The sequence below is a fragment of the Plasmodium malariae genome, assembly GCF_900090045.1.
Source record: "Plasmodium malariae genome assembly, chromosome: 7".
Lineage (NCBI taxonomy): Eukaryota > Apicomplexa > Aconoidasida > Haemosporida > Plasmodiidae > Plasmodium > Plasmodium malariae.
In genome coordinates this window covers 360,673-384,967 of record NC_041781.1, presented here as the reverse complement: position 1 = coordinate 384,967, position 24,295 = coordinate 360,673, and the positions used below count along the sequence as shown (strand labels likewise).

The following is a 24,295-nucleotide window of genomic DNA, read 5'->3' as shown; positions in this document are numbered from 1 at the left end:
CTATTGAAAGTATTAATAAAAGGGATTAAATATAAATTTTATTTCTTGAAAAAAGGTGTATTCGAAAAATATTATTGCAAAAGCAATAATATTTTTGTTTTCTAAATAAAAAGGAACAGTAAAACGAATTAAGATAAACCTTTACAAAAGGTGTAATAATTCTCATTTAAACACATGAATATAAAGTTATTTTTTTCATAATTAAAAATGGAAAACATGAATGTAAGCGTATTATTACTGTATATTTTCCTTAGTTTTTATTTTGATACCATGGTCAAATATAAGCAGAAAAAAAAAGAGTAAACTTCTACACAAATGCATTTTAATCTTTTTTTGTACATGAATAAAATAAAGTATCTTTTCGCTCACTTTGTGTAATAAAATAAGAAAATACAAAAATAAATAAAAATATTAAAAGCGAATAAAAGTGTGTAAAAACTCTTAAAAAGTGTAAAAAAATATGAAAACACATAAGAAAGGAAAAATACTATTTCCTGTGTTTTACCATTTTGTTGTTTAAAATTTAGCACATTAAGTGCGACACAATAAAATAAAATAATTAGTTTTTTAATATTAGAAAAAAAAAAAATAAAAAAAGCCGAAACAACCGCGGAAAAGAATATTTTTCCATCATTTTTTTTTAAATGCTTTAAAATATATTAATATTTATTTAAAAAAAAAAAACTATAATTAATTTTATACTGTTTATCCTTTTATCCTTAAATACCTTCGATACGGCATTAAAAAGGTCCACTTATTTACTATTTTTTTTTTTTTTTCTTTTTTAATGTACCTTTTTAAATAATATAAAATAAATTTTTTATGTTAAATTTTTTACATTTTTAATTTAAAACAAACACATTTACTTATTATTCAGTAATTTTGAAAAGTAAAATAATGTATGCACATAACATGTCAAGGTTAAATGTAAATACATTTACCACAGTAATGGAATTTGTTACTAAAATGAACTAGTAAAAAAAGTATATATAAATATATATAGTTGCATAACCCATATGTGTATGTATATTTGAATTTTTTTTTTTTTTTTTTTCTTAACTTAGTAAAGTACTCTTTCTCAAAATATATGCTCAATAAAATGTACATATTATTGTATCTTTTCTTTTTCACACTTGAATTTGCTTATTCACGTAGAGCTTTTATTAATGTTCATAAAAATAACATAATAAACAACAAAATTGGGGTTAACAACTCTTACAATAAAAATGCTTTATATCAGAGTTCTTCGAAAGTACCTGTTTCACAGGTTAAAACATATAGAAAAAGCAGTCGAAATAGTTGAACTTATATCAAATTATGCTTTGTACTATTTTACTTTTTCTTCTATTATTTAATTTTTTCTTACCTCCTTTTATTTTATAATTTTTTTTCCTGATTGTTCAGGCAATTACAAAGAAGCAAATAATAGAAGAAGTTTCAATGGAAACAAAAGAAAGCAAAAAGACCGTTGAGAAAATTATGAATGGAATATTTGATAATATATATAAACATTTAGAAAATAATGAAAAGATCTACATTCATAAATTTGGTATGTATTATAATATTTTCAGAAAGAAAAGATGTATTAAAAATTTGAGAACAAAAGAAGATATTCACTTAGAAAGTAGTCACATGCCACATTTTAAATTCTCGAAAATATTTAAAGACTTGATAAAAGTAAATGTAAAAGCTAAAAAAAGAGAAACTGATCAAGATGAAAATGAACTAGAAGAAGATGATTTACATATGGGAAACATTAATGAAAGTTTCAAAGAAAATGTAAATGAAAAGTTAATTTATTGATGGAAAAAATTGATAGTAAAAGAAAAAAAAAAAAAAAAAAACGATTAAACAAACAAATGAAAAAGAAGTAACCTAAAAAAGGTAATTGCCATTTTGTTTAAAACAATTTATCATTTTTATTTAGCCTTCTCATGAAAATACAACATCTATGTTTTTAGCATTTTTTTTATTTTCTCCCTCTCTGATTCACTTGAATTTATTTTTTAGAAGTTATTCTATGCAGAAAAAAGTATTCTTATGTATATTTTTCATAATATGTGAAATTTTTCAGTATGAATATACATAAATGTTAAAATTTTTTACAACAAATTGTTGCATTTTACCCTTTCTTTTTTCAAGTTAATGTTATATTTTTTTAACCTATTATGTTTTTTTACCCAAATGCGCAAGTGCATTTTCTTCTTTTTTAAAGTGAACATCTATTATTTTTATAAAATTATACAACTGAAAAAATATACTTTATAAATATTATCCTTATAGATTTCTATATTATTACTGTATTTTTTTTTTTTAATGATATAAAAAAAAATAAGATCCTTTGCAAACATGTACATCTTAAGACAACAGAAAAAATATTTTTGGAGGCAAGTATTCAAATAATTTGATAAGAAAAAAAATTATAAAAAAATTTAGTAAGAATTCGCAAAAAATTCATTTCATATATGGTTTTAAAATAATGAATGAAAATGAAGGTTAAAAAAAACAAAGAAAAAAATAGAGAGGCAAAAAATAGTGAAGCAAATATATAAAATATGGAAAAAAAGTATAATATCTATATCGTCAGACAAACTGAAGAAAAAAAAAAGTTAAATAAAACGAAGTGCATATTAAATATGTAGAATGGTGATAAAATTATATATCAAAAAAAAAAAAAAAAAAAAAAAAACTACTACAAGGAGGGATAAATATTAAACATGGAAAAGTATATTCAAATTATATAACTATAAAAATAAAAAAAAATAGTAAACTAGGTATATAATTTATTGACTTTCATAAAAGAGGCAATAAGCTTTGGCCGATTCCACTTCTGCAATATCTACAGCTGTTACTGTACTATCATCAAATTTGTACCACTGAAAAAAAAATATGAAAAATTACGAACATATGAGAAATCGTTGTACGTATTCTGTTCATTATATTTTCCGTACGAATACAGCACAGTAAATGCTAAAATACAACGTAGCACAAATGAATAAGTAAATCCAAGTGACACACATGAGCACGTACATGTGTTTATATATATATATATATATATATAATAAATTGCACAAAAACGAACTAATCCAAATGCGTGCAAAATCACATTTGAACATTTTTCTTTTTATTAAGTTAACTATACCACGGTAGCTCCATTGGAGTGCCTTCTCTTGGTATAGCAAATGTAATGACCACAATTGGAATTTAATCCTCTATGAACTACAACGCCACTCAAGTTATATTTCTTTGGAGTTTCTATATATTGTCCATTAGTTTTTTTTAATACATTTTGAACAGTAAAATCGTTCAGATCAAACTTGATAGGTTTATCTATTTTTGAGCCGTCTTCTAATAACCGAATCATATGTATAATTAAAATATTTGGTTGTTTATAAACGCAAGATTGTTTGTACATTTTCTTGCATTTGCATTTTTCACATGTCGAATTAACTTCTTCTTTTTTGAAATATTCTATCAAATTATCATTTAAATTATTTTCTGGATTTTTTTTAAAAACGTTTACACTTAAGTTATAAACTGGCTGGTATATATAATTAACATATTCACATTGGGAGCAAGTAATTTTTTCTTCTATTAAACCTAAAAATAGATCTGATATAATGGATTGCTCTTTTTTCAAATAGTAATCAATCTGATTACTCTTGTCTACATTTTCATCAACTACTTTCATCATATTATGAATAAAGTCAAACATTAAGAGAAGAAACTCATGACAATCTTGTTGTTCATTATATTCAAATAAATAGGAATATTTGTCATTTAACAAATTTAATAATTTATTAACACATAATACTTTTCCTTTATTGTGCATTTTACTTAACTGGAATAACTTATATGAAAAGGTTAAGAGCAAACATTCATCCTTTTTTTTATTATTATTATTTCCAAATAAATTAAAAGGTATACTATTTGTAAAAAAATTTTTATTGATAAAGGAAGAATTCATATTATCTGTATCATCACTTGAAAAGTTCACATTTTTATATTTCACTGTTACATAATTATGTAATGTATATATTAATTTAAAGAAAACTGATAAACATTGCATAACTACATTAATATAACATGTGGTAGAATAATTTATAATACCAGCTGGTTGTTCTTTTGACATAATTGCGCTAAGATTATTATTATATAATTCCGCTTCTTTTTTGGAGTTATTTGGTGACATCATATTTTTCAAATGTGCTTTATCATTAAATTTATGAAGATTAGAAATTGTTTGATTACGTATACTAAAATTGCTGCTATTATTGCTACTACTTTGACAGCTACTACTATTACTACTATAATTAGCGTCACTGCTATTACTGGAATTATTACTTTTCTTTTTTAACGTTACATTATTCGTACTCATTCTGTTACTACTAATTTGTGACTTATCTTTCTTACTACTCACATCATCTGACTTTTTCTTTACAATGAGATCTTTCTTTTTCTCCTCTTTACTTATAGTACTAATACTCAAAGAATTCTTCTTTTTTTTTTTTTTTTTTCCTTCTTCATTATTTTCATGAGTCCCTTTTTTTTTTGAAGCATTGGAACGGTCACTGCTGTTACTACCTGTACTTTTATTGCTAATACTGCTGCTGCTACTACAACTGCTCCTACTACTATTGCTATTTTCCTTCTTACCAGAATTCTTTTTTTTACTATTTTTCTCCTTTCCTGCGTCAGTATTATCTTGTATATCATAATACTTCTTTTTTTTTTCCCCTTCGTCAAAAGAGCTTTTAGTAGTATTTTCTGTGGTTCCTTTAGATTCCGTTTCTGTTGTAGTTAAGTAACCATTGCTAGAAGTGCACGCATTATCATTGTTGTACTCTTCGCAAGATTTATAAACTTCATTTCCATTAGATGAATGACAACCTACAGAATTTTTTTTGGGAAGTGGGATCAAATAAGTTTTACTTGTATCATTTTTTTCAATATTTTTTTTTTTGACACTATACTTACTAAGTATCATTTGGGGGGCACTAATTTGCGCCTTTGGACCGAAATAAGAAACATTGGTATTAACAGAGCACTCTCTTTTTATGTTGTTATTTTCATTTTCTTTCTCATTATTACTTTTCTTGTTAATGCTTTCATCACCACCTGATTTTTTTTTTTCCTTATTTTCTTTTGTTTCGTGTTCATTTTGTTCTTTTTCTGTGTCCTTATTTTGACCATCATCGCTTTCATTATTCCTTTTATTTCCATCCTCTTTTTTGTTGTTATTGTTATTGTTATTGTTATTATTATTGTTCTTGTTATTATTATTATTATTATTATTATTATTATTATTATTATTATTATTATTATTATTATTATTATTATTATTATTATTATTATTATTATTATTATTATTATTATTATTATTATTATTATTATTATTATTATTATTATTATTATTATTATTATTATTATTATTATTATTATTATTATTATTATTATTATTATTATTATTATTATTATTATTATTATTATTATTATTATTATTATTATTATTATTATTATTATTATTATTATTATTATTATTATTATTATTATTATTATTATTATTATTATTATTATTATTATTATTGTTACTGTTGTTATTATGGTTATGTCTGTTATTACTATTACTACCTTTCCTTTTGTCATTTTTGTTGTTGCTATTACTTCCATCTTTTTTGTTATCATTGCTTTTCTTACCAATCTTGCTACTACTTCCGTTTTGATATTCCTTTTTATTGCCCACATTCATACTCGTTCCATTTGTTATATTATTGTTCAAGGAGCTACAAAGGTCATCAGCCAAGTTGTTATCCCCAGAATTATTCTTGTCAGTAGTCATAAAAGTATTTTCAAAATTACTATTCCGTTCTGTTGATTCTTCCTTTTCCTCTTCCTCTTCATCTTCCTTTTTTAAAGGAATGTTTTCCATGCTCCTTTCATTTTTTTCATTAGTTTTACTCGAGGTATTCATATTATGCATAATGCATCTTTCATTTGATACATCATCATCATCGTCTGAATGAAAGGAATAGGTGCAATCATCATGATTTTTATTTTTTATTTCGTTCAACCTTTTCATAACTTTTGATATTGATTGATCATACTCGACAAAATAAGGATGGCCACTTTCTTTTTCTTTTATGTTATAAAATTGTAAAAAATCATAATAGCTGTGTGCACATTGTTCTTTATTTATGTTACACATATTTGTAGTTAAGTGTGTATTACAACTACTGTTGGATGAATATTTGGACGATTTTGGATATTCGGACTGTTCGGATAATTCCGAAGATTGCTGAGCATTTTTTTTTGAATTATTACTACTAAGGATAATCGATTCGTTTGAGTAATTAAAATGTGAAAATAAATTTTCTACATACTTAGATTCCATTAAATAAATAATATTTTTATGCATTACGTCCTTATTCGAAATAGGTACAAATTGATCATAGATATTGTTACTATTTCTTTTAATACATGGTCCTCCTCTATATAAGAAGTGTAAAAATCTCCACATGTATTTATTTGTACATATATAATCTTTCCCTTCTTTTAAATTTCTTTTTAAATTTTCTTTATTTACCATATAGACATCATTAAGTATTTCTGATTTATTAGTGTTATACAATTTATAATTTGTAATTGGACCTGGGTAGGTACCAGAATTTTTGAACAGAAAATCTTTTAAATTGTTAAACCAATCTAAATCTAACAAGTAATAATAGTCATTTGAATCATTTGGAAATTTAATATTAATATACTTTCGATAAAAATATTGTTGCATTCTTTTCAGAAATAATAAATTTTTATTCATATTGTTTAACTTGTTTTTTCCTAAATTGTCCTGAAGTAACTGTAGAATTTTCTCCTTGTCTTTATTCTCTACAATTAACTGTTTGGATGCTTCTACACCTGCACCGTGATCATTAGTACATGTGTATTCGATGAGTTTGCTCGGTTCGTTCCTTTCTTTATTTAGGTCCACTTCATGCCCTTTGACTAATTTTTCCAATTTGTTAACTTTCTTTACTTTGTCTACCTTCTCCTCAACAACTTGTTCCCTTTTTGTCACCTCACTGTTTGTGAGAAAAAACTCTGAACAATTTTCACTATTCAAGTTACTACTCAAGGCATTGATTATTGCATAATTTGTATAATTTTTAAAGATTTCTGACAAGCTAGTTTTTTCAAGTAAATTTGGATTATGTTTTTCCACATCTTCCTTAATATCATCAGGTGTGTGTTTATTATTTGTATCAGAACAATCCACAGTGAAATCCTTGTTCTTATTAAAATTATCCTCACCCTTTAGAGAACGATTTTGCCTGTTATTACTAGTATCAAAAAATTTGTCTTTTTCAGTAATTACCATATCAATTTCCACGGACTGGTGATCCTTTTCCATTTGGTTGTTTCTCTCACTCCTGCGATGACTGTTGTCTTCGATACTGAAACTACTTAATATGTTGATATTATTAGCGCTTTGATTATTACTAACATTGACATCTGTATGATTATTTTGATCATTATTATCCTTCCCGATGTTCTGATTAATTTCCTTCATATGACCCTCCTTAAGTATTCTACGCGTAATACCAGTACCTGCAGAAGCAGTTGAAACGTCTGAGTTATTTTTATACGAAGCACCATTTAAATAATCTTCCCCTTCGTTTTCCTGTACCTGTTCAACCCTTTCAGTACTACTGTCTTTACATATGGAATTCATATATTTTATTATATCTTTATTGATATCTATGTTGAAACTTGCACTACTCCTTGACTCCGGTTGGTTCACTTCATTATATGTAACACCAAATCCTTCTGCATAATTAATAGATTCTTTACTTACAGTATCATTATATTTTGGTATATCTTTATTTTCCAAATCTTCGTTTATCTTTTCATTATTTAAAAAATCATTTATCCCATAAGATGACTTTTCTGATAATGTATCACTCTTCAAAATTTTGGTTGTTCTATTTGCGTAATCCTTTAATTCACATATTTCATTATGTTTATTATCAACATTTACTTTTTTTATAACTTCGTAATTAATATTATCAATGGGTAGTTTGTTGTCTTTAATCATTATAAAAAATAAACAAATACATCAAGCTTAACTTTAGAAAATTATTTACGGCAATTGTAAATGTACTATCAAAATGGGTAAAAGATGGAATGGTGAAAAGGAAAAAAAAGTACAAATGAATTTAACATGTATCTCTTTATATACTCCACAATGGTACGGTAAAAAAAAAAAAAGAAAAAAAAAGTGTGATCTAAAATGGGTTCATATTTCAACAAACATGGAAAAAGGTAATATACATTACAACGGGAGTAACAATTGTATAAGAGTAGCATAAAACTTTTGGTAAAGGAACAACCATTTATGTACGCAAAAACACAAATACATATATATATGTACATATGCACATACATGTATACAAAGAGTTGCTCCTTTTCTACGTTTTGTTCACTTAATGCTAAAACATGGGTAGATATATATATAGATGGGTATGGATGAGCATAGATTTGTGCTTCGGTTATACATTCAGTATGATTTAATATTTATGACATACCACTGATATTCTTCTATTTATTCAAAGGATAAAAATCCTATTAATTATATTTTACTTTAAAAAAAAAAAAAAAAAAAAAAAAACTCATATTAATTAAAAATTCGAATAATGATTAAGTCAAATTTTTAAAAAGAGTACCTTTAAAAATATTCGCAAAATAATGTATAAACAAAATTTGGGTTAAATATCATTATATCATAAAAATTAAAAGTTATATATAAATGAATTTAAATTTTTTATTTTAATCTTTTGTTCTCACATCTTATGTATACATACAATTGTACGAAATTGTGCAATATATACTCGGAGCTAACTGTATGGAATATGTACATTATATATGATAAATACATGTGTTATATATATATATATTATATACGTTTCATTATATTATTATACATACATGACAATATAAAACATGTAACAGTGCCATGAATAAATTCCAGTGCAATGTACAATCAATGTAAAACATATATTTAAATGTATGTTAAATATGTAAATGTATATACGTATATAGTATAAATGTAAATATATATATATATATATATATATACAATAGATTAACAATATAATATATGAAGATATAAATGTGCTCACTGCTCAATATATATTATATTATTTCATCTTAATGGAAATTGTTATAAAAAAGAAGAATTTCACTTAATTCTTTTTTCAAAAAAAAGAAAAAATAAATTAGGCAATTTAATTTTTTTTCTTTTTTTTTATGCATACCATAATTACAAATGGTAAAACTTTTTTTTTTTTTTTAAATCTTTCATTAATTCGTTATATAACGAATGCCACGTTTGTGTAATTTTAATATATAATATATAATAGGAAAATTTTCTTCTAAATTAATAATAGCATATGTTCATAAAAAAAAAATTTTTTTTTTATAAAATAGGAAATTCCCATTATTTTTCATTATATTTTAATATATAACATTTTTTATTGATAATATTATATATATTCTTAGTTTTTTCAATTTTAGTTCATTTTTCTAATACATATGAGTGTAATTGTATAATAATAGATTATACTTCAAATTTTTTCTTCACCGAATTAAAATTTTTTTTTTCAATTCCATATATAACCATTTTACGAATATAAACGTTCGCGTGTACGAAATATATTTATATATATATATACATACTAATATAAATTTACTAATACTAATTTAATTAAAACTAGATGAAACAAATTCCATTTATTATTTTTTTATGTATATTTCTTAACAAATCTTAGAGGAAATCCTTTTAAAAATGGAAGTTATTTTTTAGTATAAAAAAAAATTCGAAAAAGGAATTTGTTTTTGAAAATGAATAGACATATTTTGAGTGATTCTATACACATCTCGTTACCAAGAAAAGGGGTAAAAAAAAAAAGAAAAGTGGTTTGTATAAGAAGCATGTTCTTCATGTATATAATATTTATGTATATATAAATGTGTTAACACTTGCGTGTTAATTTTGCCTTTTTCAAGTTTTGCCCAGCTTTACGTTACCTTGGGCATATAAAAATATAATTCTGTAAAAAAAGTGTGGAAATTAGTATATTGACCTATTTTTGAGATGATATATATAATAGAATCAGAAACCATTGTACATACGCTTATAACATATTTGTTTGTACATGTACATGAACTTTACATACAGGTGTGAATATGTACTGCTTAATTTTTATTTTAACTTACTAGTAAATGTGATATTTATTCTAGTATGTTCTTTTTGGTATTTTTTTTTTTTTTTTTTTTGTTGTTTTTTGTTAGAAACATGTTTATTTGTGAAATAACAAAAAATAAAGTCAAATAAAAAAAAAATTTAAAAAACAGTATATTGTAGAGAAAAACAAAAAAAGTCATGTATCATAAAATAAAATAGAAGATGAATAAAGAATGAAAAATGTTCGTAGCGACCGATCCTTATATGTATTTGTATGTAGAAAAACAACGCACTTTTAAAATATGAAGAATCAAATTTTCATAATACTTGAACCCACATTGTATTTATATAAATATGCACATGTGTAAGCGTGGGGCTATATACGTTTGTATGTATGTGTGGATGTGTAATTGTACATACGTATGTTCCCATGCTGATAGACGTAATTGCAAAGGGGAAAATTTTCCCTCTGTATGTTTTTCACAAGAAAAATAAAGGAAACTAAGTTAACCTTGGCAAATTTTAAGGAAATGCCTACATTTTATAATAAATTTTTTCATTTAAACTGTGCTGTCCTTCTTACACAAAAAAAGAATAAAAAAAGCTATATCATTTGAAGAGCGGGGGTCTAGTTACATTATACATGTATGTACATAATATATATGTAATAATGCATTCAGTTGAGATCGATTCTATTTCCAAATTTTGCATATAATTCAGTTTTTAATTTTTCTTTTTCCTTTATGATATTCTTATATTCTTGTTCTAATTTATTTAAGATTTTTCTTCCTTCGCTGTTGATCTGTTCCAAGCTTTCTTCCACGTAATCTGTGTCAAAGCTAAAAAAGCAGTCGCCTTGAAAAAATTAAAAAAAAATTAAGCATATAATTTGTTGGAATTCAAAAAAGGAAAAATGTTATTGTAGTAAGAATGTAAATACACCACTGTATGCATACACACAGGGATGGCATGAGAAAAAGACAGAGAAGGGAAAGAGAAGGATAAATGGGCGTATACCTATATTTAGCATAACATCTTGGGGGTCGAAAACAAGTGAGACTTCATCAATTGAGGAATCAATGTTTGATATATTTTCTTTCATTAATTTCATCTTTTGTTCGTAAACAGACTGTTTATAATGTAAATTTGTGAATTTCCCAATTTTTTTTTGGTCTTCTACTGTCATATCTAAGCCTAGGTCATATTTTACATCTTTAATATTCGTCATTGCTCAATCAAAATATTAATAAAAAATAAAAAAAATAAAACTAGAGAGGGCATTTATATCCACGTTTTTAATTCTTCAGATTAATTTAAAGAAGGGTGGTTATTATTCCTGTTTATTTAAACTTATATATATAAATATATTTTTATGTATTTTTTTGTTATAAAATTTTATATATTTATTCTATAAAAAAAAGATGTTGCGCTTAAAGTTTTTTCCCTTAAAACGCATGATAAAATAAATATGAAAAAAATAAAAAAATAGTTTAAAAATCTCACTCCAAAAATACAGAATGTAAATTTTATATAACAGTTAAATATATAATAACTTTAAAAAGAAATAAAACTTCTAACAAGCACAATATTGTTCTCGCCTTTTCTGTTTGTTTTGTTAAATTATAATTTGAAATATATTAATTGGGGCCTTCATACATTAACAGTATATTTTAAGTGTGCAATTGGAATGTTATGTTGACGTATATATTTATATATATATATATATACATATGTATATATATATGTATAATGTTATGGCATAATTTTTGAAGATGCTTAATATATACAAATAAAATAGCTATATAGAAAATATATATATAAAAATAATAAAAAGAACAACCACTAAATATTAAAGATTAAAGGAGAATCTTTTATATCATTGTTGATAATAATTATTAGATTGCTTAAAGGATATAAAAAAAAATTGAATAAAATGTCAAAATAATATAAAAGTGAGGGTGGATATCAAGAATGTGCCCAGAAATGATGTTAAAATGAATGTATATGTAAACCCAAAACATCGTACATAAATATGTACATAAAACTTATATAGCTTTTCCCATTTACGTATATACATATGTATATATGTACAAGTTTGTTACAAATTGATGCGTAAATCTGAGGTAAAATTTAAAAATTTGTACATATAACGGATATATTTGAAGCAAAATATGTACTTTTACATTGTCGCGCTTTTCCCATTTTTAGTAAAATTAAGTTCCATGAATATAATCATATACTTACATACATACATACATACATACGAACATTCATACGTGCCTATATACTTATAATACACTTAATAAAAATAACTTACATTTTTTCACACGCGAGGAGGCGAGAATTTTTGTGAAGCATATTAACATGAAACTCTTTTTTGTATTTAATATTATGAAAAAAACTATGTAATAGTGTTTTTAATACTTTAAATTTGTGGCTAATTTTTTTTTTTTTTTTTATATATATATATATTATGTAGCCCTTTCAGTTATTTTGCTTTTGTAGTAAGGGTTTTTTATGCAATATATGAATACATACATACACCCATACAAGCGCATGTGGTGTGTTATATATTAAATACGATGAATCATTTTTTCGTAACAACTTATTTATAGAGGTTTTCCTATATATAAACGCATATACGTACAAACACACGCATACATATACGAACAAATACAATTGCATATATATGTATAAACATAGTTGTCGATACGTACAAAAACTTAATTACACATAAGCATACATATATATAACCCCCTTCCCCATGCATATGTATGCACGCCGATTGAAAATCTTTAAGAAAACAAGTTTTCATATATAATTATAAATATACCCATTTGTCAAAAAATATGGACAACTTTTTGAATAGGCTGAATGTAATTTTTTATTCTATGGCTTTATGCTTTCTTGTCCTGTGTGTTTTTAATTATGGAACATCATTTTATTTGTTTGATGAAAAGGAAATGGTAACAAATATACAAGTAAAAAGTGTAAAAAGAATTGTTTACAATAGATATATAAAAGGAGATGAAGTAGTGTTATCTCTAGATTTATCATATGATATGAGAAAAGCGTTTAACTGGAATTTGAAACAGTTATTTCTTTATGTTTTAGTAACATATCAAACACCCGAAAAAGTAAAAAACGAAGTAATTATTCAAGATTATATTATAAAAAATAAAAAGACTGCTAAAAAGAATTTTAAGAATTTTATTACCAAATATTCTCTTAAAGATTATTATAATGGGTTAAGAAATAATTTAATCATTTTACAAGTTTGCTATAAATATATGCCTATAGTTGGTTTTGCAAGGTCGTACGAAGGAGCAAAAATTTCTTATAGATTACCCGCAGAATATTTTGACAGCTTACCCTCTAATTATCCGTTATACTATCCTGACAAATAGGCACCTGTTATTACTTGCTGTTATATGGTACTTTCTATTATATAGTACTTTCTATTATATAGTACTTTCTATTATATAGTACTCTCTATTATATAGTACTTTCTATTATATATTACTCTCTATTATATAGTACTTTCTATTATATAGTGGTTAATTTTATATATTACTCACAATTATATATTACTCACAATTATATATTACTCACGGTCATATATTACTTTTATATATTAACTACTATTTTATATTACTTGCTATTATGTAATTATTTCTAAGAAGGTTTAATAAGAAGGGAGGCAATAATAGTAACATTGCACTTTTTTTCTTACTATATATAAGTAAATATATATGGAGAGAACTGGAAAACTTATAAGGGTAGGTATAATATATGGTGTGAACAATGACCAAGAGAAGACAGCTCCATTTTTGGAAAGTTTGAAAAAATGTAAACGAAAATAAAATAAAACAAAGTGGTTTTATAGTTAATAGAAAAATATGTAATAGTTAAAAATGAAATAGTTGTGCCAACTTTTACAGCCGCTTGCTTTGATATATGTTAGGGTTTACAGACAAATTTTACTCCTAAATAAAATTATGATTGCTTTAGTTGAATTTAGGTATCACGTAAAAACGCGTAAATAAATAAATAAATAAATAAATAAATATATATATATATATATATATATATGTATGTATGTATGTATAAATTTATGCATTTTTCTGCGTTACGTTTTTATGCATGCCTTCCTTATTTTTCCCATCACACATTTCTTTTTCTTTTTTTTTGGTTAAATTAATTTTTCGACAGATTTTATGAAATATATGCACGTTCATGTGAAAAAAACGAAATTTAACTCTATATATGATTATGTGTATTAACATGTATTTATGGTTATAGGAATTATGTTTTAAAAAACAAAAGCACTCATGTTTAATTAAAAAAGAATATGTACCATTATTTTTGTTTTATATGTATTTTTATATATACATTTATACTCCGTAATTACCTTTATTAAAATGGATTGCATAATACATAAATTACTCTACTATTTATATGTATGAGATTTTTTTTTTATTATTATCATAAAATTGTTGCATATAAAATGGAACAAATTTTTTGTTTTCATTTGTTAAATGTTTCATAACCTTAAGTTTATAATAATAAAACAAAATAAAATAAATTAAAGTATAAGACTGCACCTACTGTTTGCTTTCTCTTATTTTTTTTTTAAGAGACAAGAGGTTAAGTACCTATAAGACTTAATTAAAAGGGGGAAAAAAGAAATATTCTTAAAAGTAACTATTTATGTTATTAAACTTGTTAACTTCCTGTTTTTCCTTCTTTTTTTGTTAATAAAAAAATTGTTTTAAAAAAAAATGAATAATTTTTCTATAAATAGAACAAATTTTTTTATATTAATAATCCTTTTGCTTATAAGAAAAAATAAAAATCTGGATGGCTCTTTCAGCGGGCTAAATGTGAAAAGAAAAATTAGGTTTTTGAATGTTATGGTATCGCATAAACATAAATACAAACATGAAAATCTTTTATGAAACAAAAAAAAAAAAAAAAAAGAAAACTAAAAACACTTTTAAAATGATTATCTTATACTAACAATGTCCTTATGGTATTCTATTTTCTTTTCTTTTTTTCTTGAAGTGCAGAGCTGGAGAGATGCTTACCTACGTATAATAGAAAAGGACAAAAAATAAACACATATCTATATATCTATACATATAGCTATATATATATGTGTGGGGAGGGGTTTATATACCCAAATGGTATGCCTGTGTGTGTACCCATTTCTAAATTCATTTGTTTACATGTTCACTTGTATGTGCATGCGCTTATATATATTCACATATTTTCAATTTTAAATTGAAGGACTTTAAATGTGAACAGTGTAAAAAAGGGTTTTATAATTTTTCGAGAGTGAACAATGTATGTTTGCCTTGTCCTCTAGGCACATTTAGCGACAAACTGGGGTCTGTGGTTTGTCGAAACTGTCCCAACGGATCTAGTAAAAAAAGATTAAAATATTTTGAAGAATAGATAATAATAGAATATATATTAACACAAAATTAGTCCACATATACACTCTTAAGCATGTATATGTAAATACGTATCTACATATATATTTGTTCACTTAGCTACAAATGCTGTGGGGTCACAATCCGAATTAGAATGCATATGTAATAAAGGTTAAAGAGGGAAAAAATAAATTACGGAGTTGTTAAAAAAATTAATTCTTGATAGTGAAATTAGGACAGTGAAGAATGTATAATAATTTTAATAAATTTTTTTCTTTTTCTTTTTCTTTTTTTCTTTTTTCTTTTTACTTTTTACTTTTATTTTATTTTATTTTTTTTTTTTTAAGGTTACAAATTAAACACTCTCTCAAGGAAATGCATAAAATGCAATGTCCTAGAATTCTGTGATGATAATGAAAATATTTGGTCGTTTAAAAACATGTGCATGAAAGAAAAAAATGAAGAATATGTAGAATTATGTAATGAAATGAAACATGAAGAGATATACAATTATCAGATCTTGTGTTTCAAAAAAGGGGTATGCTTAAATTTCAAGGAAAAGAGAAGTTGTTCAGAAGGGAATAAATTAATACAGTGTAAAATTGTACGAAAAATAAAAATATAAAAAATTATGTCTAATATTTTGTGCTTTAAAACATAATTTTCATCCGTTCGTCAATTCAGCATGTGTGCATGAATAAATAAATATATATATATATATATATATATATATATATATATTATTAAGAGTTTTTAACTTATACATAACTACATTTATCTCTATATATAAACACTTTAAAATTACAGTGTGAGGAAAATTACAGATACGACTTTATATCTCCGCAGAACAGTCCTTGTATTCTTTGCCATTTACCAACCTATTTAGTAACTCTTTATTTTTTCCTACTGATATTTTTTATAAATATCTTAACAGTTTTATGTTTAAACAATACGAGACAAATGATACTAATAAAAATGTTTATCAAATACACTCACTACATTTCCCTTCTAAGGTTAGAACAGTATCCCATGTAATCAATAAATATCCCTGTATTTTTTCTAAATATTTTTTACCCTTCTGTGCAAACTTGTACCTTTATGTTGTAATAACTTTTTTTTTTTGTTCCTTCCTCTTGCAAATTTAGATACGTTAATTCAAATTACGACCACTATATAGCAAATGTATTTTATTTTTTTACCATTGGCATACCACTTAATGAAATTTTGGACTGCATAATTACCGTAAAATACTATAAAAAGTGTGTAAAAGAATTAGATAGAACAAAATATTGCAATAACTTGCGCAAAATAGAACATAAGATCACACCACGGTTCTTCATTGCGTAATATATCTCACGTCTTATATATTTAAAACTTGTTTCTGTTTATTTTAGAAAGGAACAAACAGTGAAAGAATTATAAAGAAGGTTAATTTTTTATTATTTTTACCTCCGTTATATGTAGTATTTTCCCTGCTTTGTACATTTTCCCTTTATCTTTATATAAGTAATAAAAGGAAAAAAAAAAAAAAAATGCATAAATAAAATTAAGCCCCTATCATAGAAGTAAAATAAAAATAGTTGCATACATCTACATAATAATTTTATAATTAGTATCATATTTCTTTTTTTGTTTTGTTTTTTACTTTTTAATTGTCATTTGTTGTATTTTAAAACATAGCATGTTTAAGCGCTTCCTCCTAAGGTTGTGCAGTATACGCAGCGGAAATGCATTCATAAACATATATATATGTATATGTTTACGTACATACATAGAGATACACATAGAGATACAACTACATTGGTAGAGGTACTTATGCGCAGATACATGTTCACTAAAGGTACCCCTTTCCTTCTTCTTTTTCAGAAAAAATCAAAGTCAGACTAAATAACAGTACAACTAGCTCTAAGGGAAAAAAACTCATTTCAGAAAATGAAATAGCCAGCGGTTTAATTAAAAATGAAAATCTTTCAAACACTTTTCATAAATCACACTTAAGTTATTCCAGAACAAAAAATAAAAATGCACGTGACTTTATAGACATACATGATATAATTATTACAGAAGGGTTTGGTAAATGTTTTTTTCGTTTCTTTATACTATATCATGATTTTTTATATTTCGAAACAATAAGATTATGCATTTTTTTTTATTTGTGTAATTATGATGAACATAGACGAGCAAGTTTTATCATAATTGATGATTCATTAAAATGTTCAGAACTGAGGAGTAAAAACTATTTAAAAATTTGGATAATAGTAATATATAATACGTTTATAAAATTTTCTAAATATTTTATATTATTATTAAAGAAAAGTATGAAAAAAAGAAAGAATTCTACCATTTTAGATAAAGCACTGTTAATACATTCTAGCGTAACATATGCCCTTCATGGAGCAGATGATTTTTTCTTGCTATTATTTCTAGTTTTATTTCACAAGCGTTTTCTGAATAATGTAAATTCTTCTTTAATTTATAATTGTAAAAATGGTATCTACAATACTAACATCCACACAGCTCAATATATTATAACTACTGTATCGTTTTTACTTTACATTGTAATTATTTATTTATATATATACGATTGGGGCCCTACACAAGAGTTGGAACAAAATTATGAGCATGGTTATATTTTACATAAAACAAGTAGATTCACCTATTATGAAAAAAAAAGAAAATATGATGAAAGTGGAAGAAATGTACATAATAAGGGAGATAATAGGTCAGAAAGTTACCATATTCAAAGTGGAAACATAAAAAATGGAAACACTCAAAATGACAACAGATATGATGGAGGAAAAAAGAGGCCTTTGTCGGAAGAAGTTCGAACCTTTGAAATGATACTACATGAAGAGAATAACGAAAAGGTTGAAGTTGATGTGAAGGAAGAAAGTAGAGAAGGCTCCAGTGACAGTAACGATTCTATATTTGACAAAAGTAAGCAACTTGACAATAACAGCAGAAATGGAAGTAGTGGAAGAAAAACACGACATTGTAATACCAACATATTTAGCAAATGCAAAGTAGCAAATGTTGTAACTGAATTAATAAAGAAAAAAAAAATAGATAAATTTGTGTATTACTTTTCCATGTTCATACATATTACTGTTTTATTGTCTTATTATACCATTTCAAGTTACGTGCACCTAAGCGGTTTTCATGGTATTATAACTCTTATTTCAATAATATGCAATTGTATAATTTATGTAACATTTTTTTTATTGCTTCTAAAATGCGTCAAAGAAGATATAAAAAACGTTGCTAGAAAAAATATAAGCAGAATTAAAAAGCTGCTGGAAAAAATGACCTGTATTAAGAAGTCCATTTCAAGAAACCCGAAAATAGCTATATTGGAAAATAAAAGTTGTAAAAATTTAAATGATTTGAAATTACGAAATGATGAAATAGAAGAACAGTTTGTGCTGAAAAACGAGAAAAGAAGCATAAAATTAATTAACAACATTTTAAAAAGTAGTAGAAATTACATGAACCGTTTTTCAAAAACAGTTAATAAGTCGACAGTTGATATTGATAAGGAAACCCCCCCCAAAAAAAATAATAATAAAAAAAAGAAATACGTGAAAAGATATAAATTATTTAATATTTCGAAAACGTGGATTTTTTTTTTATATAATGTTATTGATTTGTCTGATGAGCCTGAAAAATGTCTAGCCATGTTCATAAGTTTAACATTAGAGAAGAGGTTTCCAAATCTGAACCTAGAAGAGTGTTTAAAAGTGTTGAATCAGAATCATTTTGATGAAATAAAAAATATTTCTTTCATTTTAAAAAATTTTCTCAAATGCAAGGACAAATTTTTGAACATCTTGAAGAAGAAGAAAAAAATGCAACATATGGATTATGAGTCTTTAATCATTTTTGCATGGGGAATGAGTATTTTAAGTTATTGTAACTTAGGAGATATAAACTATAATTTGTCAACTATTTTATTTCATATTTCAAATGTCTTAAATAAATGTAGATATTTTAAGAATGCAATGGATCATTATTTGGCTAGTTTTAATTTTCCACACAGCGATTTATACAATATGACGAGAAACATAAATCATAGAAGAGCACTTACTTTAAGTGATCGTTCTTTCAGTGATAATTATTATTATGATTATTCAGAAAGAACAAAAAAAAATTTTAATTTTGTGGATTGTGGAACGCAGGACTTCACTATTTGTAGAGAAAGATTGTGTGGAAATAATGATGAGGATAAAAACTCAAACGTAAAAGATGAACAATTGAGAGTGCATAGGATGAATAACACAGACTTTCCAATTTCATCTTTGGAAAATAGTTCATATGACGACTGGTGTACGGCTATGAAAAAGGAAAACCTGATGAACGACCTAGAGGGGTTACTATTAAATGGCGAACTGAACCTTATGATTATGCAGTTGCTGAATAGTAGAAAAAAAGGGGGTAAGAAAAATATAGAAATATTATGAAATGTTATGCGCCACAGTTAGCGTGATACGTTATATATAGCATAATATGTTATATATATATCACGATGCTCTACATATAATATAATGCATATCAAACATATTGTACATATAAACCATTTTTAGGTGTTAAGGGAATAGGCAATACAAAGAAAGATGGATTCTTCTTTGACGTCAGTCACATATACTCTGCTGAGTTGTGCAGAATATTCCTTCACTGTTTATTAGTGGATGTCAGCGAATTGTATTTCAACATACATTATAAATATACATGCGAGAAATATATATGCACTAATATAGTAAATTTGTGGGGATATAATATAAGTAACAATTTTTATATGAAAAGATATTTTGAATATTTGGAAAAATATAATAAATCATATAGTGATATATTTGCAAATGATAAAATATTGGACAGAGTCACACAATACGAGAATAAAGACACTGGTATCACTTTTAATATACCTGATTATATAAATAGGAACGTTTTAGACATCGATTTTTATCATGCATTTGAACGGTTGAATAGTAAATCCAAAAATTACTTAACAAATTTAACGCAGGAAGAAGGGGATTGTTTAAATGTTAAAGACTTAACCGATTTTGCACAAGTAGATACTAATGTAAAAGAGATAGAGGAAAAAAGAAGAAAAAGAGAAAAAGAAAAAAAGAAGGAAGAATTTTTAAAATTTTTTTGTAATGCTTCACCTGTTTTTATAGAAAAATGTTGTCTTGGATGTCTAGATATTGATGAGCTAAAACTGATGGAACAAAAAAAAAGAGATTTTATTACCTTATATGAAAATATGGGAGGGGAATATATTGATCATTATATTATAAAAAATTATGAACAGAAAATAAACTATTTTCAGATGGACAACTACGGTTCAGTTATTTCGATAAGTGGAACATCTTTAAGGAAGTTACAAAATATGGAATCAAAAATTAAAAAAAAGGGAGACATAGAAATAGATGAAAGGAGTAACATAAATTATAAAAGCGAAGAAAATGACCTGCTAAGCATAAATTACATGCAATTTTTAAATAAAAATATGTATAACTACATGAATTATGAACATGTGAAGGGTGGGAAATTTGTCATATTCACACATAACAGTTATAGGTGTAATGCTGGTATTACAGGTGATTTAAAGGGTATAAATTTTTATGATAAAAATTCATTAGTCATTATAAACCCATCAATTATTTTACCTAAGGAATGTACTGTAGAATTATGGCTATATTTAGATGCGAAAATAGATAATGTAAAATACAAAAATTTTGTTTTTTCGGATAAATCAGGGAATTCCCTATTCGTTATTGATAGGAAAAATGAAAAAATTGAAAATATAGAAGTACATATCACGCAGATGGAAAGGTTAAGTAGGAATTATAGAAATGATTATGATATAGAAAAGAAAATGGGCATAAGGAGGGGCAGATGTGAGAAAAACTGTATTAACTACGTTAACTGTAGTAATTGTGGTGGTATTTACATAGAAAGCGAGAAAACGAAAAAATGGGGAAAACTCAACAAAATAATAAAAAAAAATAAATGGAATTTACTAAATTTAACAAAATGTCCTAATGGTTTAATTTATTATATTAATGGAAAATACTTAAGCAGAATTTCATATGAAGTACTAGATTTAGAGAAAAATTTTGAGGTAAGCATATTTGGTAATTCTTGTTTTGGAAATAATAATATAGGATTATGTTCCTCTTTTAAAATATATGAGTTTTTAAATAAAGAGGAAATAAAAAGAAGATACAAATTAATAAAAAATATAAAATGTAAAGAAATGATAGGTGACAATATAAACATGGAAATAGACAATACTATTATAGAAGGTATAGATATTAGAAACGAATTTATGATCGAAAATATATTTTTTATGTATTTTGCGCAATCACAGAAGAATAATACTAGAGTGATACCACTAGCAAATGACTCGAAGTACAAATTTAAGGTTTATCAGTTAAAATTTTTTACCAAATATAGTATGGCAGAAAATAATTTGTATGGTCGTAATATCCTATTTTGTGAGGCTGGAAAGAAAGATGAGTGCAAATTTGGAGAGGTCACCACCCCCGTATTGCATTTGAAGAAGGGAAATAAAATTAAAAATGCAAATAATTCTAATGAAAAGAAAGGTGAAAAAAAGAAAGATAAGAATAACCATTCCAAAATAAATCTTATTTATGATAGGGATGAATATGGTTATGATATCTATTTCAAAAAAATAAGTAGGAAAGGAGATCTACCTAAAATTTATGGAATAAATGTTTTTTCGGATAATTTATCATTTGCATGTGATATGTCTAGTTTTTATAATTTAGTTTTATATCCATCTTTGTCTATATATAATGAGTTGATCAAACCGTGCGGTTATACCATATCTGCATGGGTATTTTTTCCTATAGAAAAAAATATTTCCTTTTCCTCTTTGATAAGTGGAGAAAATGATACACATGTTTGTATATTTAATGATGATTTAATTTTAGGTTGTATTGAGAATTATAATAAAGAGAAGAAAGGATATATAAATTATCATTCATCTGGTTATAGTATTAAAAAATTGAATAAAGGATGGTATTATTTGAGTGTTGTTGGGACTTTAAAAGGTCAATTTTATTTCATAAATGGGGGCTTTAAGGGATATCATAAATTTTGTTCTTTTGATAATATAAAGTACATTGGTAATAGTAGTCTATTTATAAACCCTTTTCCATATATTTGTTTCATACAAGTTTCTAATAAGCCTCTTTCAATGAATGATATATTGTATGAATACACCATTTCTCCTTCATGTTATAATTTTACATATTCCTATTATTATTTTTATTTATCTTCTTTTTTTGCTAATTTGATTACAAATGAGTTAAAAAATGACTCTATCACTTTGGTAAGCGATTCATCCATATCAGCAAATCATTTGAACAATGCGGACTACGTTCATTTTGATATCACAGAAAATTATGATGTGCATATATATCCCTATCATGAAAGCAAACGTTATTATTTTTCTGTATCCCTTAACTCTATGAAGAATAGAAGATTATATTTTTTTAATAGCATTAAAGACCAAGTTAATAATTTGAGCATATACTTAAATAATTATGTATTATTACCTGAAAACTGGACTATTTTCACAGTAATAAATCTATCCTATGTAAATGAGTCAAGTTATCATTGTTTGTTAGGAGGACAAAATGGAAGCTCTCATATCGTTATTGATGGCTCCGATTTGTCTCTAGGTGTTTTAACAAATTTGGAACATTTATCAAATTTCTCAAATTCAGGGTGCGGTTTTTTATGCCAACAGGGGAGTTATAATAAATTCAAAAATAAGAAAAAATTTAGAGGAGAAAAAAATGAAAATATAATTAACATAAGCCTAAAGGAGAATTCTACTCCAAAGGAACTCTCTCTAGAGAGGAGTTTTTCAAATAATAAAAAAAATTATAACAGAAATGGGAACAATAAAATTAACCCTTATATGTTAAAGCATAAAAAATATTATGGGAAATTTCACAGTTCTGGTTATAATTTTCAGAATATGTTAAATAAGAATATTTTATTAACAAGCAGATGTGCAAAAAATGAGCAAACCTTTTTTATTAACACATCTAAAGTAGGAGTGTGCCATTCATGCTCTAGTCCTATAACTTGTATTGGAAACTGCTCATCTATTAATAATGAATATTTGTCGCCTTTTGGTTTCTACAAATTTGTTAGAATTGTATTTGAATATGTTACTGATGAGCAAATAAGAGAATATTACAATGCTCTTAACTTATAGGGGACTTAGTTATATACGTGAAAGAAAAGGGGAAGGTGATGGAAATGTAGATGAAGATGGAGACAACCAAACAGAAAAAAAAAAAAAAAAAAAGGGAAGGGGAGAGAAGATACTTGTAAGTCCTTATAAATATTTGTAAATATTTTCAAACAAAAAAGGAGGCCTCTATACAAAGGCAAAACATTTTTGATATTAAAAAAATTGCCATTTTCAAAGAGCTACAAAAAAAAAAAAGAAAAAAAAATTGCAAATAGCATATGGCATTACATATAAAAACAAAAGAATAATAGCGACATAATGTGTAAAGAGGGGCATTTAATAAGATCAAATCTTTGCAAAAATCGAACTAATAAAATATACGTAAAT

The 24,295-nt window shown here is 25.1% G+C and overlaps 5 protein-coding genes across 5 annotated transcripts; 3 read left to right on the top strand and 2 right to left on the bottom strand.

The window, feature by feature from the left end:
- Positions 1-1,099: 1,099 nt before the first annotated feature.
- PmUG01_07016200 (bacterial histone-like protein, putative) lies at positions 1,100-1,803 on the top strand (the record flags this gene model as incomplete). Its single annotated transcript, XM_029003889.1, has 2 exons — positions 1,100-1,267; positions 1,405-1,803. 2 exons carry the CDS (start codon positions 1,100-1,102, stop codon positions 1,801-1,803), a joined length of 567 nt encoding a protein of 188 aa, XP_028860633.1.
- Positions 1,804-2,783: 980 nt separating this feature from the next.
- Positions 2,784-8,089, bottom strand: PmUG01_07016100 (ubiquitin specific protease, putative; the record flags this gene model as incomplete). Its single annotated transcript, XM_029003887.1, has 2 exons — positions 2,784-2,876; positions 3,143-8,089. 2 exons carry the CDS (start codon positions 8,087-8,089, stop codon positions 2,784-2,786), a joined length of 5,040 nt encoding a protein of 1,679 aa, XP_028860632.1.
- A 2,824-nt stretch (positions 8,090-10,913) lies between these two features.
- PmUG01_07016000 (prefoldin subunit 4, putative) lies at positions 10,914-11,465 on the bottom strand (the record flags this gene model as incomplete). The annotated part of the gene is made up of 2 exons (XM_029003886.1): positions 10,914-11,065; positions 11,255-11,465. 2 exons carry the CDS (start codon positions 11,463-11,465, stop codon positions 10,914-10,916), a joined length of 363 nt encoding a protein of 120 aa, XP_028860631.1.
- Positions 11,466-13,086: 1,621 nt separating this feature from the next.
- SPC3 (signal peptidase complex subunit 3, putative) lies at positions 13,087-13,644 on the top strand (the record flags this gene model as incomplete). The annotated part of the gene is made up of 1 exon (XM_029003885.1): positions 13,087-13,644. One exon carries the CDS (start codon positions 13,087-13,089, stop codon positions 13,642-13,644), a length of 558 nt encoding a protein of 185 aa, XP_028860630.1.
- A 1,374-nt stretch (positions 13,645-15,018) lies between these two features.
- Positions 15,019-23,929, top strand: PmUG01_07015800 (conserved Plasmodium protein, unknown function; the record flags this gene model as incomplete). The annotated part of the gene is made up of 10 exons (XM_029003884.1): positions 15,019-15,153; positions 15,302-15,328; positions 15,527-15,662; positions 15,793-15,843; positions 16,020-16,276; positions 16,480-16,685; positions 16,818-16,914; positions 17,067-17,178; positions 17,539-20,103; positions 20,253-23,929. The coding sequence occupies 10 exons, from the start codon at positions 15,019-15,021 to the stop codon at positions 23,927-23,929; spliced, it is 7,263 nt and encodes a 2,420-aa protein (XP_028860629.1).
- Between the last annotated feature and the right edge of the window lie 366 nt (positions 23,930-24,295).